This window comes from Pleurodeles waltl, chromosome 12, assembly GCF_031143425.1.
Source record: "Pleurodeles waltl isolate 20211129_DDA chromosome 12, aPleWal1.hap1.20221129, whole genome shotgun sequence".
Lineage (NCBI taxonomy): Eukaryota > Metazoa > Chordata > Amphibia > Caudata > Salamandridae > Pleurodeles > Pleurodeles waltl.
This window is the reverse complement of record NC_090451.1, coordinates 103,736,833-103,753,095: the sequence shown is the minus strand read 5'-3', so window position 1 is coordinate 103,753,095 and position 16,263 is coordinate 103,736,833. Positions and strand designations below refer to the sequence as shown.

Genomic DNA, 16,263 nt, shown 5'->3' with positions numbered 1-16,263 from the left:
CCTGCCACACACCAGACATGTTGCTGGCCACATGGGGAGAGTTGTCACTCTGTGGCCAGGAACAAAGCCTGTACTGGCTGGAGGTGCTTCTCACCTCCCCCTGAGGAAATGTAACACCTGGTGGTGAGCCTCAAAGGCTCACCCCCTTTGTTACAGTGCCACAGGGCATCCCAGCTAGTGGAGATGCCCACCCCTCCGGCCACAGCCCCCACTTTTGGCGGCAAGGCCGACGGAGATAATGAGAAAAACAAGGAGGAGTCACTGGCCAGTCAGGACAACCCCTAAGGTGTCCTGAGCTGAGGTGGCTCTGACTTTTAGAAATCCTCCATCTTGCAGATGGAGGATTCCCCCAATAGGATTAGGGATGTGACCCCCTCCCCACCGGGAGGAGGCACAAAGAGGGTGTAGCCACCCTCAGGGCTAATAGCCATTGGCTACTAACCTCCCAGACCTAAACACACCCCTAAATTGAGTATTTAGGGCCCCCAGAACCTAGGAAGATAGATTCCTGCAACCTGAAGACGAAGAAGGACTGCTGACCTGAAGCCCTGCAGAGAAGACGGAGACACCAACTGCTTTGGCCCCAGCCCTACCGGCCTGTCTCCCCACTTCAAGAAAAACTGCAACAGCGACACGTCCCCCAGGGTCCAGCGACCTCTGAAGCCTCAGAGGACTACCCTGCATCTAAAAGGACCAAGAAACTCCAGAGGACAGCAGCCCTGTTCCACAAAGACTGCAATTTGCAACAAAGAAGCAACTTTTAAAGACCACACGTTTCCCGCCGGAAGCGTGAGTCTTTCCACTCTGCACCCGACGCCCCCGGCTCGACCTGTGGAAAACCAACACTACAGGGAGGATTACCTGGCGACTGCGAGCCCGTGAGTAGCCAGAGTTAACCCCCTGAGCCCCCACAGCGACGCCTGCAGAGGGAATCCAGAGTCTCCCCCTGACCGCGACTGCCTGTTTCAAAGAACCCGATGCCTGGGAAACACACTGCACCCGCAGCCCCCAGGACCTGAAGGATCCGAACTCCAGTGCAGGAGTGACCCCCAGGCGGCCCTCTTCCCAGCCCAGGTGGTGGCTACCCCGAGGAGCCCCCCCCTTGCCTGCCTGCATCACTGGAGAGGCCCCTGGGTCTCCAATTGAATCCTATTGCGAACCTGACGCCTGTTTGCACTCTGCACCCGGCCGCCCCTGTGCCGCTGAGGGTGTACTTTCTGTGCCTACTTGTGTGTCCCCCAGTGCCCTTCAAAACCCCCCTGGTCTGCCCTCCGAAGTCGCGGGTACTTACCTGCTGGCAGACTGGAACCGGGGCACACCTATTTCCATTGAAGCCTATGTGTTTTGGGCACCACTTTGACCTCTGCACCTGACCGGCCCTGAGCTGCTGGTGTGGTAACTTTGGGGTTGCCTTGAACCCCCAACGGTGGGCTACCTTGGACCCAACTTTGAACCCTGTAAGTGCTTTACTTACCTGTGAAACTAACAAATACTTACCTCCCCCAGGAACTGTTGATTTTTGCACTGTTTCCAATTTCAAATTAGCTTATTGCCATTTTTGCCAAAACTGTACATGCTATTGTGATGATTCAAAGTTCCTAAGATACCTGAGTGAAATACCTTTCATTTAAAGTATTGTTGGTAAATCTTGAACCTGTGGTTCTTAACATGAATTAAGAAAATATATTTTTCTATATAAAAACCTATTGGCCTGGAATAGTCTTTGAGTGTGTGTTCCTCATTTATTGCCTGTGTGTGTACAACAAATGCTTAACACTACCCTCTGATAAGCCTACTGCTCGACCACACTACCACAAAATAGAGCATTAGAATTATCTCTTTTTGCCACTATCTTACCTCTAAGGAGAACCCTTGGACTCTGTACATTCTATTTCTTACTTTGAAATAGTACATACAGAGCCAACTTCCTACAACTGTGAATTTGCAAGTCATTATATTAAAACTGTATTGCCCCAGTAAAGGCAGTCTTCTGCAAACATGCAAAAAAGATGTAGGGCCTGATTATGAGGCCCTCCATACTTGGAGTAGAAGTCTGACCGCTGCATCCTTGGCAGTCCGACCTCCAGATTAGGATGCTGGCAGTTAGACCACCACAAGACCACCACCTCCACCAGGACCATGGATCTCGACACGTTGGCGGTGGTGCAAGTCGTGGTCAAGCATGGCTGTGCCGATGTCGGCACCACAGTGCTGATCACGACTTGCCTTTCCGAAAGCCATGCCATGAAAAGGCAGGCAGAAAGGCAGAGAAGGGGCCACTGCACTGCCCATGCCCATGTCGTGGGCAGTGCAGGGCCCCCCCCCTCAGCACACAAGGAATGTGCACTGTCTGCCACGGCAACAGTACGCATTCTGAGTGTGCTGGCGGCACCGACAGTGCAGTGGCATTGGCCTCCGCTCTCCCTGATAACCTAAACCAATGCAGACACAGGGCCTCATTACGACCCTGGCGGCCGGCGGTAAACTGGCGGTAACAGCGCCAACAGGCTGGCGGTGTTCAGCCAGCTATTATGACCGTGGCGCAATAGCCACAGCCATACCGTCGCCCCCTTCAACATACCACCAGGCTTCCTCCTGGCGGTCATAATCCCGCACCGCTGCCCTGGGGATTATGAGCCCCCAACCGCCAGCCTGGCCACGGCGGTAAACACCGCCATGGAAAGGCTGGCGGTAAGGGGGACTTGGGGTGCCCCTCGGGCCCCTGCACTGCCCATGCACTTGGCATGGGCAGTGCAGGGGCCCCCAGGCATAGCCCTGTCGCGCATTTCACTGCCCGAATTTCGGGCAGTGAAATGCGCAACGGGAGCTACTGTACCCGCTGCACATCAGCATTGCCGCCGGCTCTATTACGAGCCGGCAGCAATGTTGATGTGACTTTTCCGCTGGGCCAGCTGACGGTTACCATCCGCTGGCCCAGTGGAAAAGTCATAATAGGGAGCCAGGAATACCGCCGGCACTGGTGGTATTCTGGCTCCCACAGCCTCGGCCCACCGAGGTTGTATTGAGGGCCTAAATGTTTCTGCCAGCCGGCTCGGTGGAGAGATCATAATACGGCAGTGGGGAGGCCGCTGGCTTGGCAGCTTCCTCCCAATCCCTCTACTGGCGGTCCAGCAGTCCGACCGTCTAAATCATAACCGGGACGTTAGTGTTTAAGATAAAACAAGTGCTTTCAAATATATATTTTAGTAATGCACAATCAGACTGTACCAAGTGCAAACATTTCTTGTGTCAATTTAAAAAAAACACTCTTCAGAACTGAGCTGGCAACACTCCTACGTCACCTCTATCCCAGAGTAAATCTTTGCCACTATGAAGGTACAAGTGCCTCCATCAATTAAAGCCTATATTGGCTCTCAAGCAGCCTTTACATTTACTGATTAACCAATGATACACATTTAGATTTCTTTGGATTTACTGGCACCCTGATAAGGCTTCCTTGTTTAGATCTCTGACTCTTTCTCTTTCCGCTTCACAGCACAGGAGAAAGACCCTTCCCTCCCCCCCTCACGCGCACACGCACCCCCCCCCCCCCCTTCCTTTTCAGCTGAAGGCCCCATGGAAAGCCGTTTTTAACAAAAAAACTTAGGAAATGTTTTTCTAAAATAAAAAAAAAGCCTGGGGCTCCCCATAAATCCTGCCCACTTCAACCTCTTGTCATTACACACACAATGCCAACACTGTTCCAAGAGGTTAACCTTGGCCTTTTCTGCCCAGCAGGGCGTGGGCACCTGACTGGACAGTAGAGAGGTAACAGGAGGTCTCACTCACGCCCCCTGCTGGTGGTGACGGACAGAGCAGGGCTTAAGCAACCGGGGTCGGGGGAGCAGACATAATCGGGGTGGTAAGTGCCTGGAGCAGAGTTGTACAGAGCTCCACGCCTCGGTGATGTGTGTGTGAGGGGTGTGTGCTTTGGGTCGAAACCTTGAAGGGCGTACGGCGACTAGGCCTGGCACCTCCACAGGGAAATACATGGGAGGGACCCTGCAAATGCCCAATGACTTCGCACCTTTCCTCTGTACTATATCAACAGTACGAAAAATGAAACACAAACACGTGTCTTTTATTCCCCGTACCTAGGGAGAGGGGAACAAAGGCAAAGTGAGCAGAGACAATCTATGCAGGGCAGGACTGGCGAGAGAGAAGCAGCGAGAGAGACAGCGAGAGGGAGACAGCGAGAGGGAGAGAGAGAGAGAGGCAGCGAGAGCGAGACAGCCAGAGACAGAGGTAGCGAGAGGGAGACAGCCAGAGAGAGACAGCGAAAAGGGAGACAGCCAGAGAGACAGCGACGAAGAGAGGCAGCGAGAGAGAGAGGCAGACAGAGAGACAGCGAGAGATAGAGCCAGAGGAAGAAGCAGCGAGAGAGAGAGAGAGAGACAGCCAGAGAGAGAAGCAGCGAGAGAGACAGGCAGCAAGCGAGAGAGAGAGAGACAGCCAGAGAGAGAGGCAGCGAGAGAGAGACAGCCAGAGAGAGGCAGGCAGCAAGAGAGAGAAACAGGCAGCAAGAGAGAGAGACAGCCAGAGAGAGAGGCAGCGAGAGAGGCAGGCAGCAAGAGAGAGAGAGAGACAGCCAGAGAGAGAGAGAGGCAGCGAGAAACAGCAAGATAGAGAGAGACACGGGGGAAGGGGGAAGAGGTTGTGTCAAGGTGTAATCCAAGGCTGCCTTTGGTTTCCAGCCCGGCAGCCCACCCTTGGCAGGTGAAAGGGGGACCGGACGCACAGCGCCTGCAGGCAACCTTGTCTGCAGCTTCAAGAAAGATGGCGGGGTGGGGGGGCTAGCAGGGTGCCGACGATCACAGGGTGAACATAATTCACTATCCTCTGGGCCCCCGCATAAGAAGTCGATTCATCAGAGTAGTGAAGCGTAGCGCCCTTTTAATTGATGCGCGGGTTAAAACAACAGCTGAAGGTCAGCAGTCGCTGGGATCGGGACACCCTGCCGAGGGCAGGAGCCGGTCCCCGGCAGGTGAGAATATGCGCAGCTCCCCTGGGCCCCCCGTGGCACTGAAGTAGGGGTGGGGGGAGGTTGTATTTTGTGATAAATAGTTGGTGCTTTCATTTGGATATTGTGAGGCTTCTGTAGGATTTCACGTGGGATTTATTTTTTAAAACACACAGACAAAAACGCACACACACCGTCTCCACGCTCTGATTGGAAATACTTCATAAATGTTTATTATTCCACAAAATAAAGCCCATTCTCTCACCTAGTCCACCTACCAATCCACGCTCCTCTCCCTTTCCACTGCCACTTAAGCCCCTCTCGTGCGTCCAGCTTGTCTGTAATGTATTTCAACATCACGCGCCAACGTGTTTTCGGGAAATCTGAAGGTCACACCCCTTCAATCACACTGACCTAGCTACGACCCAGCACTGGATATGCAAATAAGAAAGTTATTTCAGTCCCGAGATGGTCGACAACCGGATGCAGGCCACATTTGCAATATACAGCAGCATGGTGGCAAATCCGGTGGGCTTCAGGCAGCAAGGGGGCGCTGCAGTATCAGCAATGTCTTGCGCTGCACGGACACCCTTCAGTCTTATGGGTACAAGCAAGTGAGACCAAGAAGCACACAGAGGATCAGAACAGGAGCACAGCTGTCCACCAGGAGGACTCCGGGCAGCCATGCCATTGTCTGCAGCAGCACTGGAAATGGAAAAATATTACTCTGGGAGGCAATACATTGAGCGTCAGGGTGTGGCAGCAGGAAGGTGTTGCCATGACAAGGCGCAGAGTAATTAAAAAGGGACAACTTATACCTTTTTGTATTTTACAACCCTGAGGCAACAAGAATAAGTGTTGCAGTAAATCAGGACCACATAATTGGTAAAAAATAGGCTGCGTTATAAAATGTTCTCGGGGTAAAGGCGTCTGCTTCAGCTACATCTGTGTGCCAAGGAGATTTTAGGAGAGTAGGAAACTGGATTACAGGTTGAGGGGTGGGGGTAAAACCCACCCAGACTGCAAACAGACTAACCATAATACCTACCAGTATGCACTACTACAACTTGTAACTCTCACTGTCTTCTGTAACGTTTCCAGTACATTCTGTATAATATGTGTTTGTTAGGTAAAGTGCTCTGACACCCTACATTGGGATGAATAGCACTTCAAAAGAACCTTCTAAAAATAGTTATAAATAGATATTTTAATCGTCATTAATGTAATTACTAATGCAGACAGAGACACTGGACATTCTCACAGTGCATGCATATCTCTTATATAAAGGGGTTAAACAATATATATATATTTTTTAAACTGGTTCCAAATCATAGTTTCTCTTAAGCACTGATGAAGTGTGACCACGCTGAGTGCCTTTGTCTCCTTCCATTTCACTGGCGCCTAGGTGTTAGGCTCCCGACTGCTCCCAGCAGGGATAAGACTCCAACAGAAGGAGAGTTAATGGGCTCAAGTGATGCCTTTGTGTGTGCCCAGCTGGTAGGGAAAATCTCGCCACTTGCAGGTTGCTACTCTGAACATAGAGTTCCTTAATTAAAGATATAATTAAAAATGAATTTAATAGTATTTTTATTTTGTTCTACGTGTAAAGTGAATATATACAATGACGTTACATTAATATTTAGCATAAACATATTTGTAATATTTATTTTTGAGTTCAATAAAAAATTTAAAAATGTCCCTATACATTGCAATGGTAAAAAAACTTGTAATATTTATTTTTCAGTGAAATATTTTTTTGTAATTTTCTCTACACTTTACCATTATGAAGTATAGGGAAAATAAAAACACATTTAACTTCAAAATAAATGTTATAAATATGTTGAAGTATAGGAAAAATTAAAAAAAATGTATTTTACTCAAAAATAAATAATAAAATGTTTATGTTAAGTATTAATGTAAATTCATTGTACATATGTATTGTAAATGTAGACCAAGACAAAAAATGCTGCAACACTATTAAATTAATTTTGAATTAAAACTTTAATTAATGGAAATATATTAAATTAAATTACGTTAAAATTGTTTTCTCAAATTTAAATCAAAATATACATTTCTACCTAAAGAAAAAAAATAATGTGCATTAATAAATATTAAAAGTGATAATAGAACTAATTAAAACTAATTAGGTTACTTTTTATAAAAAATAGTATTGCATTCTTTAAAATTCAAAATAGGTTTTTAATATATTTCATAATTAAATAATAAACATGCAGTGTTTTAAAAAAAATGTTAATTCATATATATTTATATTTTTAACTATTTAAAATATTTTATTGTACTATAACATTTTATATGGTGTTATATTTTAAGTCTGTACCTCCAGTATTTTCTATGGGAGGTTGTTGCAGTATCAGTGGTTGGCCATTTGTAGTACTGGACTTACTACTGTTTTTAAGTAGTAACTTACTTTCAGAGGACCTGATTCAAAAAAGTATCTTACACGTTTGAGCAGGTTTACACTTTGGAGTAAGTTTACAACTTTGAGTATTCACAAACACTGAGTGTAAGCTTACAACAAATGTGTATGTTACATGTCTCCACCACCAGATTAAAGCAGTTGATTTACTATTGTGTGATTATGTCCCTCTCTAAACCCCTCTTATTTCTCTCCAATCTCATCCTGTTTAGCAGTAAGTCTGACCCTTTTCCCCTTCCACTCCCCTTTGTCCCTCCCACATTTACTACTAAAACCTATAGTTATGTGTGTTGAGACTCTGCAGTCGGGTCAGAGAACTCCGCAAACATAAGTATAGATAAAACTTATATTTTGTAGGATGTTGTGTAATACACTTTTGTAGTACTACATAAGTGTAATTTGTGAATCAGGCCCAGAGTTTGTAAATGTCAAAAAGAAGCAAACTTACTCAAATGTGTAAACTTACTCAAAAATGTAAGTTACCTTATTGAATTAGGCCTGGAATGTCTGTAACTTTTGCTGCAATCTCCACCAATATTCCATGGGTACTCTTAGAGTTTATTTTCTTCAGACTACATCCACACTCCTGCTTCTTTCTTGTAAGTATGACTGATTCTGGTATTTAATATACATATTAATTTTTCATCTTAGAAAGTTTCAATTTGGATGGTGCATTTGCCACTGAAAGAGTAAGAGCTTTTATTATGTGTCTTTCAACAAATGCTTCCAAAGACGATTAATAACTTCTTAACAGCCATAACAACACTCCCAAACTTCAGGAATGCTAAAAAAACCAGCCCTTTCTCCCAGCAAATTCCCAACACCGACGTGGGCTACAGCCCAGGAGCATTGTGTGGCCATGTAGAGCAGAACATTACTATTGGGCCTCTGCTTCTCAGTCAAGTTGCCCATTTAAAATTGGCAGCAATGGCGTTAATGGGCCAATGCAGGGCAAAAGCTCAATTCTATCATCTCCTTCTCTCATGAGATATAAAAAGTGTTGATGAGGCTCAGTTTGTAGCTTAGTCCCCAGTACCCCTCTTCCTGTGGGTCTGAAACAGGCTGGGTTTCCTTAGGCGCTGATTGATGCTGTTTGTATCTGTCGTCTGTGGGTCAATGGGGTCTACGCCCAGAGACAAAAGAAGAAGCTTTGTTGAACTTCTGGAGACCCGCAGGAATGTCTCCAGATCTTAGAGGTTCCCTCCTCCCTGCTTGGATGCCACACTATTGTCCTTCCTCTTCGCCTCATAGTCAAAATATAACATTTTGGTTAAAAAGTTGACATGTGTGTGTCTACCTCTTCTCCATAAAATCAATGTGTAGCAATTGATTGCTGTATATTGTCATGATATCTATTGTTTTAGGAAGAAAGCTACATCCAGCATTCAACAAAGATAAAAAACTGTGCTCAAGGAGAGCTGAGTCAACAGTGACTATGAATGATGAAAAAGATGACGCTTACCCAAGTATATCACAAATCCCATTACCATAGACACGTCTGTGGCATCATCACTGAAGGCAGTAGGTACCAGTCCTTCAGTGCTCTTCACCTCTGAGCCTCTGAAGGTGATGGAGTGCGGAAGGAGCTCCCTCTCAATCCTTTAGCGAGCACCTAAGGACAAGAGGCCTGTGTAGCTGGACCAGGGCAGCATATCCAAAAGGTCACCCCCACATTGCAGATAGGTTTGTCACCTGAGCCAGGGTCCGCCCCTACTTTCCATTCTGTGGGATCAGATCAAGGAACAGTGTTAACACCTGGCTTCAGTAGCTTTTGACATTTTCATAGAGTGCGCTAGCGATGTATTATGGTGGTCATTATTTTTTTTTATATTGAACGTTTTCAGTTGTAATCAATTCCATACTGACCACAGGCTGTGGCAGCGAGTGGTGACATATTTGCCCTGTTACTGGCATTGGCATTTTGCAGGCGCTATGGCAAACAGGACACAAAACACCACAGTGCTACTTCTCAGGTGCTACCCACCCTTGTCAGACCTGCCAGTCACTCGATGCCACAGAGTGTCACATGTGGGAGAGAAACAGCTGGAAACCACTGCACAATAGTGGGTTTTCAGCTGATTTTGGAGGCACTGAGAAGCCGATGTCAATAAAGAAGAGAGAATACACATCAGGACATCGGCGGCGGTAGCTCCAACCAACTATTATTATTCCTGTTTGTTTGTTTGGAGTAGGGGGCTATCAAGGACGGAGGGAGTAAAAGTGCCTCTTACAGAAGCAGTTCTCGGGGTGAGCCCCTGCCCCTTTCACAGCTACGCCCCCTTCTCTCACGGTGAAATGCTTTATTAGATTGGCAGGTCAACCGTGTACTGGCACAATGGGGATAATTATGTTTATATCGGGGGGGGGTTCTTGTAGTCACAACAATTAATTATCCACGAATTGAGTCAGTCATCTGTTTAACCACACACTCCTTCTTTCATTACACCATTGACTATCTCTCACATTCATCCATTCACCTAGCCAGGAAACCACACATATAAATTCTACAAAAATACATAAGCATTTTCTCTTATAAAATAGCCAGACTTACTGGCTTTGCCCATGTATCTTTACATTAGAAATAGAAGGGCAATAGCAGGAAATCTGCCAATTCACTAAGTAAACATGTGTCACATTATATTGTTTCTCTTCACCCATAAAATAGTCTTTAACACACTTGGAGCTGAAAACCTATGGCAGAGAGTAGATTTCCGGCAATGTGTGCCGGCTGTGTGCAGCAAACGTCCACCAGAGGCAGCCGTAGCCACAAAAAACCTTTGTTGTTCTTTTGGGGGTGAAGTCTGGGCAGTGCCAGGTTCTGAGCCCTGCACCCTCTCTATTTGGTGCCAGGTTCTGAGCCCTGACCCCTGCACCCTCTCTATTTGACATCAATCTCTCCATGGTTAGAAGGGGAATGAAAGCCTCAAAGTTCCACCACCAGTACAGGCCCCGCCCATTGGAAGCCCCGCCCCTCTCACTTAGTAAGGAGAGTGGTTAGTGTCAGCAAGGTTGATTTTTGGTGGCAGTGGGCAACTTGCTGGACGGTGGTGACAGTACCAACCTGTCACCGACTGCACAAATGAATAGATGGAGATAAGTTGTACCAGTGTTATCCACAGAGATGTTTTAATCAGGTTCCTGTGAGAGGTGGTACCTGACACCATATGTAAGCAGATCATTCAGCAAAAGGCAGTGTAAATGTAATCCCCTCATCAATCGTCACTGACTTCCGTTCCTTTTGACCACTATTGCAGTTGCATTGTAGTTGCATGGCTGTCCTTGGCATCTCCTCTTCCAATATTGCCTTATTATTATTAATTATTGGTGTCATTCAACCTATTTGATTTACTATTTCATTTGGTAACCTTTACCCGGTTGCAGCCTACTAACTCCAGATATATTTTCTGTCCATAATCTCAACATGAGTTTAAACGTGGCAGGATTTTGTTGTGTTGGGACATTGGGATGGTCCAAGTCCCGAGTAAATAAAAGGGGTAGAAAGGTAATAACCCTGCCACGCCTTGGCCGAATGGTACAGGCCATGATGAGGGATAAGAAACAATAAAAGGAACCTGAGGCCCACGCCCCAGGGTCAGAAAATCACCACCATGAAAGCGTCCATGTGATAATCATTGATGCATAAAGCGCCGCAACTCCTACGACCTCCCAACACAACAAAGTGGCGATGAAGGAAAAGTTCGCCCTCCAGTGCACATGGACCCCGCACTGCGCCCCACTGCCGACAGCAGTGCAACGCATGCCACCCGTGTTCGTGCCCGAGAGCACCCTCATCTGCCCTCAGGCCTTCATTCCCACTATGGTCTGCAGCTGCTCATGCCAAATGAGGCAGGCTGCAGAGATTGTTGTGCTTAGACCGCGACAGGATCATTCTTGATTCCTGGCTGGGCCCACCTGCAAAACTCTCCGCGTCCTCGATGGCTCCATCTTCAGGAGTGTGTGCCTGCTGCTTATAGCCTCTACATGGAGCATCCAGCAGAGCGAGCCCAGCTGCCTTCCACCCACACGTGGCTCGCACGAGGCAAGTCCAGGTGGCTATATTCTGGCCTAGTTGAGGCTACCTGCATCGCTGCTTACACACTCAAGAGGGTGAATTCCGGCCTGTCTAAAAGCCTGCTGCTGCTTTTTTGCTGTTTCAATTCCATTAAAGGATATGACTCTTGGCCAGGGTATATCTGCAACCTCAACGTAACCACACCACATGACTCTCAACTGGTGGTACTGTCTCACATTACCAGAGGCACAGTGCATAGGCAGTGCTACATTTTCTCCACACTGAACGCAGTTCCCTAGTTGTCCCAGGATGGCATCTGTGACCGCCAAACCCTTTGTCATAGAAGGTCCCCATTTGCCCAAGTAACATGATGGAAAGAGTGGATATAGAGACTGGAAACCTACTTTGCCGCAATAGCATTGGCAAATGTGCGCCACCGCCCTCATGCTCCTGCACCTTGGGGTGCCACCATTCATAAGCTAGGGAAGTCAGTAGTAGAAAAATGCCCGCCGTTTACGTATGCTGCACTGAAATGAGCACTTATCACACATTTTGAGCCTCTTGCAAATCCTGACTATGAACAATTCCTCCTGCACCAAGCCAGGCAGCTTCTATAGAAATAAGTGGACACGTTTTATGCAAGACTAAAAGAACTAGCCAGCACCTGCACACTACCTAACACTGTTGATGAAATCCAGGCGTAGCTCATACTGGGCTGTACACCAGTCAAACTAACATAAAATATCCTACAGGTCCTGGGAATGCCCATGGCAGACATACTTACGATGGGGCGGTCAAAAGAACTTTCAAAAGTGCATGTTGCGCATATGGAAGCAGCTCTCCAACGGCACATCAAAGCTGAACCTGCTAACGTGGTGATGACCGCAGGAACCGAGAAAAAGAAGTCACACCCCAAGGTGACGAGCCCCAAAGGCTGTTATACCTGCAGGGGTCCCTACCTTCACCAGGGACCATGCCCTGCTCAAGGCAAGAAATGCACCGCCTGCAACAAATTAAATCATTTTGTCAAGGTGTATCACTCCTCTGCGCCACCAAAGGCAAGAAAGCCCAAGGCAGTTATTGCCATGCAGACCCCGGAGGCACTCATGGACGAAGAAGATATGGATGATGATGAGGACATAAAGGGAGCCGTTCATGGCTCCTACATACCATAGAGGCAGAAGATTCTCTCCGAAGGCATATTCTGAAGTGTGCAGATTGAGTATCAGGTCACGAAGTCCCATCCCTGATTGATACAGGGGCTTCAATAAACATTCTTGCACAGCCTCTACTGAAAACTCCTCCTCTGCAATCTATCCTGCACCCCACCACCATGTGTTTGCTTATGGCTTGTTAACCCCACTTCCACTGGCAGGCGTTTTCACCACATAGATTTCCCAAGTATCTCACTCCACTCGATCCAAAGTATATGTCACCAAGAACAGCTCAGGAATGATACTGAGCTGTCACCCAGTGGAGCGGCTCCACTTTGTCATTTTTGTGTTTAGCATACACGTGAGGAGTATAGAAGACGTGCTGACTAAATTCGCACAGCTGTTCCAAAGTACTGGCTGCCTCAAAAACCACCACAAACACCTCCTTGTAGATGAATCCATTCAACCTGTTGCATTGAAACACCGCCGGGTAGCATTCCATCTGCATACAAAGGTGGAGGACTACGTGAGGAAGTTAGAACAGATGGACATCATTGAAAAAGTAGAAAGTCCTACCCCTTGGGTCTGCCCTATTATTGTTGCCTTAAAAATCCAAGCTGCCAGGGGAGGTCAGGATATGTGTCGACATGCGGCTTCCCAGCCTGGCCACTCAGCATGAACATCAACCGTGGATATCGTGGTGGAAATGAGAGGTTCAAGATGGTTCTCAAAGATGTATCTCTGAGTATGTTATCATCAACTGCTGTTAGCGTCAAAATCCTGAGCCATCACTACATTCTCCATGCATGTTGGCCCAAAAAGATACAAATGCCTCAGTTTTGGGGTGTCCAGTGTGGCAGAGGTCTTCCAAGACACCATCCTGAGTGTGCTGGCTGGTCATGAAGGTGTCATCGATGTCAGTGATGACATCCTAATACAAGCCCCAACCACTAAACAGCATCTTGACCATTTGAGGACAACATTCAAACTGCACGATAGAAGACTCATGCTACACTGGGAGGAGTGAGCTTTTCTCCAAAAGAAAATTTCCTTTTTCGGTTACTGATTCTCTGAACAGGGAGTCATGCCTGATCCTGCCAAAGTTCTGGGCATTTAGTCGGCACCTGCACCAAACAGCATTACAGGTGTGCGCAGTTTCTTGGGAATGGTCACAAACTGTGGCTGATTCATTCAAAATCTACCACCCTCAGAGCCCCACTATGAGAACTGACAAAAGCAAATAGTGTCTGGGAAGCATTTCAAGCAACCAAGCGGGCATATGCTGCACAAACCAGGCTGGTGTATTTTGACCCTCACCGTGAATCTGAGCTATCTGTGGACGTGAGCCCCATGGGTTTGGGAGCCATGCTCTCTCAAAAACAGGCAAATGGTGAATGGGCTCCTATAGCATACACCAGTCGTGCTCTCACAGACACAGAACAACGTTACTCCTACATTGAGAAGAAAACCATGGCCATACACTGGGGGTGTTGTCATTTCCACTTTTATCTGCGAGGACAACCATTCACTGTTCACAGCGACCACAAACCGCTGATACCTCTGTTTACAGAATCGTCATGGAAACCACCTCCCAGGATAGAGAAGTAGATTCTTCAATTACAGGAATACAGCTTCATGGTAATATATAGTCCAGGGTCTGTAGAACCAAGGGCCACTATAGGGGCCTTTGGCAGTGCAGGGGCCACCCTAAGTCTACGGGTCGCAGTAGCCAAGAAGGAGAGACCACACCAATCTGGAGAAGAAGAAAACACACGTTTATTAGATCTAACAATATCACAATCTCTAGAGAGGAAAGATTGTCCTAGAACCACATTCTGTGTGAACCAGGAGACTGTTCCCCCTCTTAGGGGCACAAAGCATCCTTTATAGAATGTGGACACTCCCCTATTGTGCGGAGTAACAATGGAAAGCCTTGATTGTTACGAAATGGAATGCATAGCGCCAGTTATTCCAACCCGCAGGGTTTAGAACCGGTTTGATGTTGCCTCTGTTCCCATGGTTACAGAGCAGAGAGGGCGAGTCTGTTTGCTGTCTGCTCAGCTTCCTGGAACATTGCGTAGGCACAGAACAAAGGCAGCCAAAAGGCTTGTTGTAGGTCACGTAGGCAAAGGCTGAAGAAACAAAATGGATGACAGGAGCAAAATGGTGGTGCACATGGCAATTTAACATATTCATGGTTCACAGTCCCTCCTTTTGCCACTGGCAAAACCCTAAGCAGTATCTATTTGCATTAGTTCATCCAGAGTTTGTTGGTACATAATTTTATTGTTCTCAATGAGTTGAGGCATAGGCGGCCGCTTGCAACTGTTGATGCAGAGGGAGCAGAGGGCCGGTCCACAATGGACACAGAGACAGCAAGCAAAAATGATTGATAAGGGGATAAGCAGGGACATGAACATCTTCCATCCCCATTTTGAGAACACTTCCCAGAACCACCCAGACCAAGTCCATGAACCTGGTTCTTGATGTATTTCTGCTGCTATTTTATGTAATTTTGCAATAGCCGCATAGATATTTGGTGTATTGTCCGGTATATATATGCAGCAGCTGGTCCCAATGATGTGGCATGCACCACCACGGTCTGGCAGAATGACGTCTAAAACAAGTCGGTTCTGCAGAGCAAAAGTTCGTATAGCAGATTGTTCTAATGTCAAATTTCCAAGGGCCGCTGCCGTTTGGTTTATTACGGCTTCCACTGTGCGGGTAAGGCGGCGGATCAGTTTACTGTTCTGTACGGGACCAATGAAAAATAAAAAAACGTTGTTGAAATCGGTATATTGTTCCCAACTTGTTTTCTTTTGCTCGACCACAGGCATCTCCCTTTTACTTCTTCTCATGGCAGAAACATGCAGGAGGTACATATCTTCATGATACATGGCAGGAGCGACAAACACAGGTGGAAGAATGAATGCTACATAGCAAGTACCTGACCTACCTACAGGTAGGAGGAAATATCCTTTTGCTCCACAAATGAAGAAGGTATGTCTGGAGGCATGAAAAGTACTGTTCACCTTTTTTTAAATGTTTAGAATGATATCACAATAATTTTTGCCCAGAAATGTAGTACCCTGGCTGTGGATGCACAAGGGTGCGCGGGCAGGTGTGATGCTAATAATGGGCATTTCACCTTCCCCTTCCTGTCGTCTTCTGGCGAAAATAAATCCAGTGGTGTTATTTCTATATGAATATTCTTCCTCCTCCCGAGGTGTTCCGCGTGCTTGGGGGACTCCGTTATCATTTGGATAACAGACAGTATTCAATTGTTTTTGGAGTGGCGGATCATCGTTGTCGAAGGTAACTCCATGCATATATGTTGATACAAGGAGTAGAGCAAACCAAGCACTACAGGAACCATTGTGTGAAAATGGCAAAGGAACAAACAATGTCCCTCCTGTGCCTTAATGAGTAGGCACCTTTCCACAGACCCAACATCATGTAATATTAATAGTGTCATGGGCGTGATGTAACACCTGAATGAAGGTGTAATTTTGAAATGCAGACCAATGCTTTTCTTCTTAATAAGGCACAGTGAAATGATAGTGTTCCTGCAGCACTGGGGCAGAAGTTACCGTTGTTAGTACTGCTTTCTTTGCTGAGAGTGTTTCCTCGATGATCCATTTGAGTATGCTGAGTAGGATAGCTACCACTGTAAGCACGAATAGTATTATTGTCTTGTTGC

General features: G+C 46.8%; 2 protein-coding genes across 6 annotated transcripts in view; one reads left to right on the top strand and one right to left on the bottom strand.

The window, feature by feature from the left end:
* Positions 1-16,263, bottom strand: part of LOC138267723 (beta-galactoside alpha-2,6-sialyltransferase 1-like) — a 206,286-nt gene that overhangs the window by 158,764 nt on the left and 31,259 nt on the right. For 2 of the 5 annotated variants that reach the window (XM_069216893.1, XM_069216892.1), the window contains exon 2: positions 8,860-9,119. The gene's annotated coding sequence lies outside the window, so the exon portion shown is untranslated. Of the gene's footprint in view, positions 1-5,225; positions 5,310-8,859; positions 9,120-16,263 lie in introns of those variants that run through there. The other 3 variants (XM_069216888.1, XM_069216891.1, XM_069216889.1) reach the window with 3 other exon arrangements.
* LOC138267073 (octapeptide-repeat protein T2-like) lies at positions 3,331-4,626 on the top strand. The gene is made up of 2 exons (XM_069215921.1): positions 3,331-3,336; positions 4,099-4,626. Exons 1-2 carry the CDS (start codon positions 3,331-3,333, stop codon positions 4,624-4,626), a joined length of 534 nt encoding a protein of 177 aa, XP_069072022.1.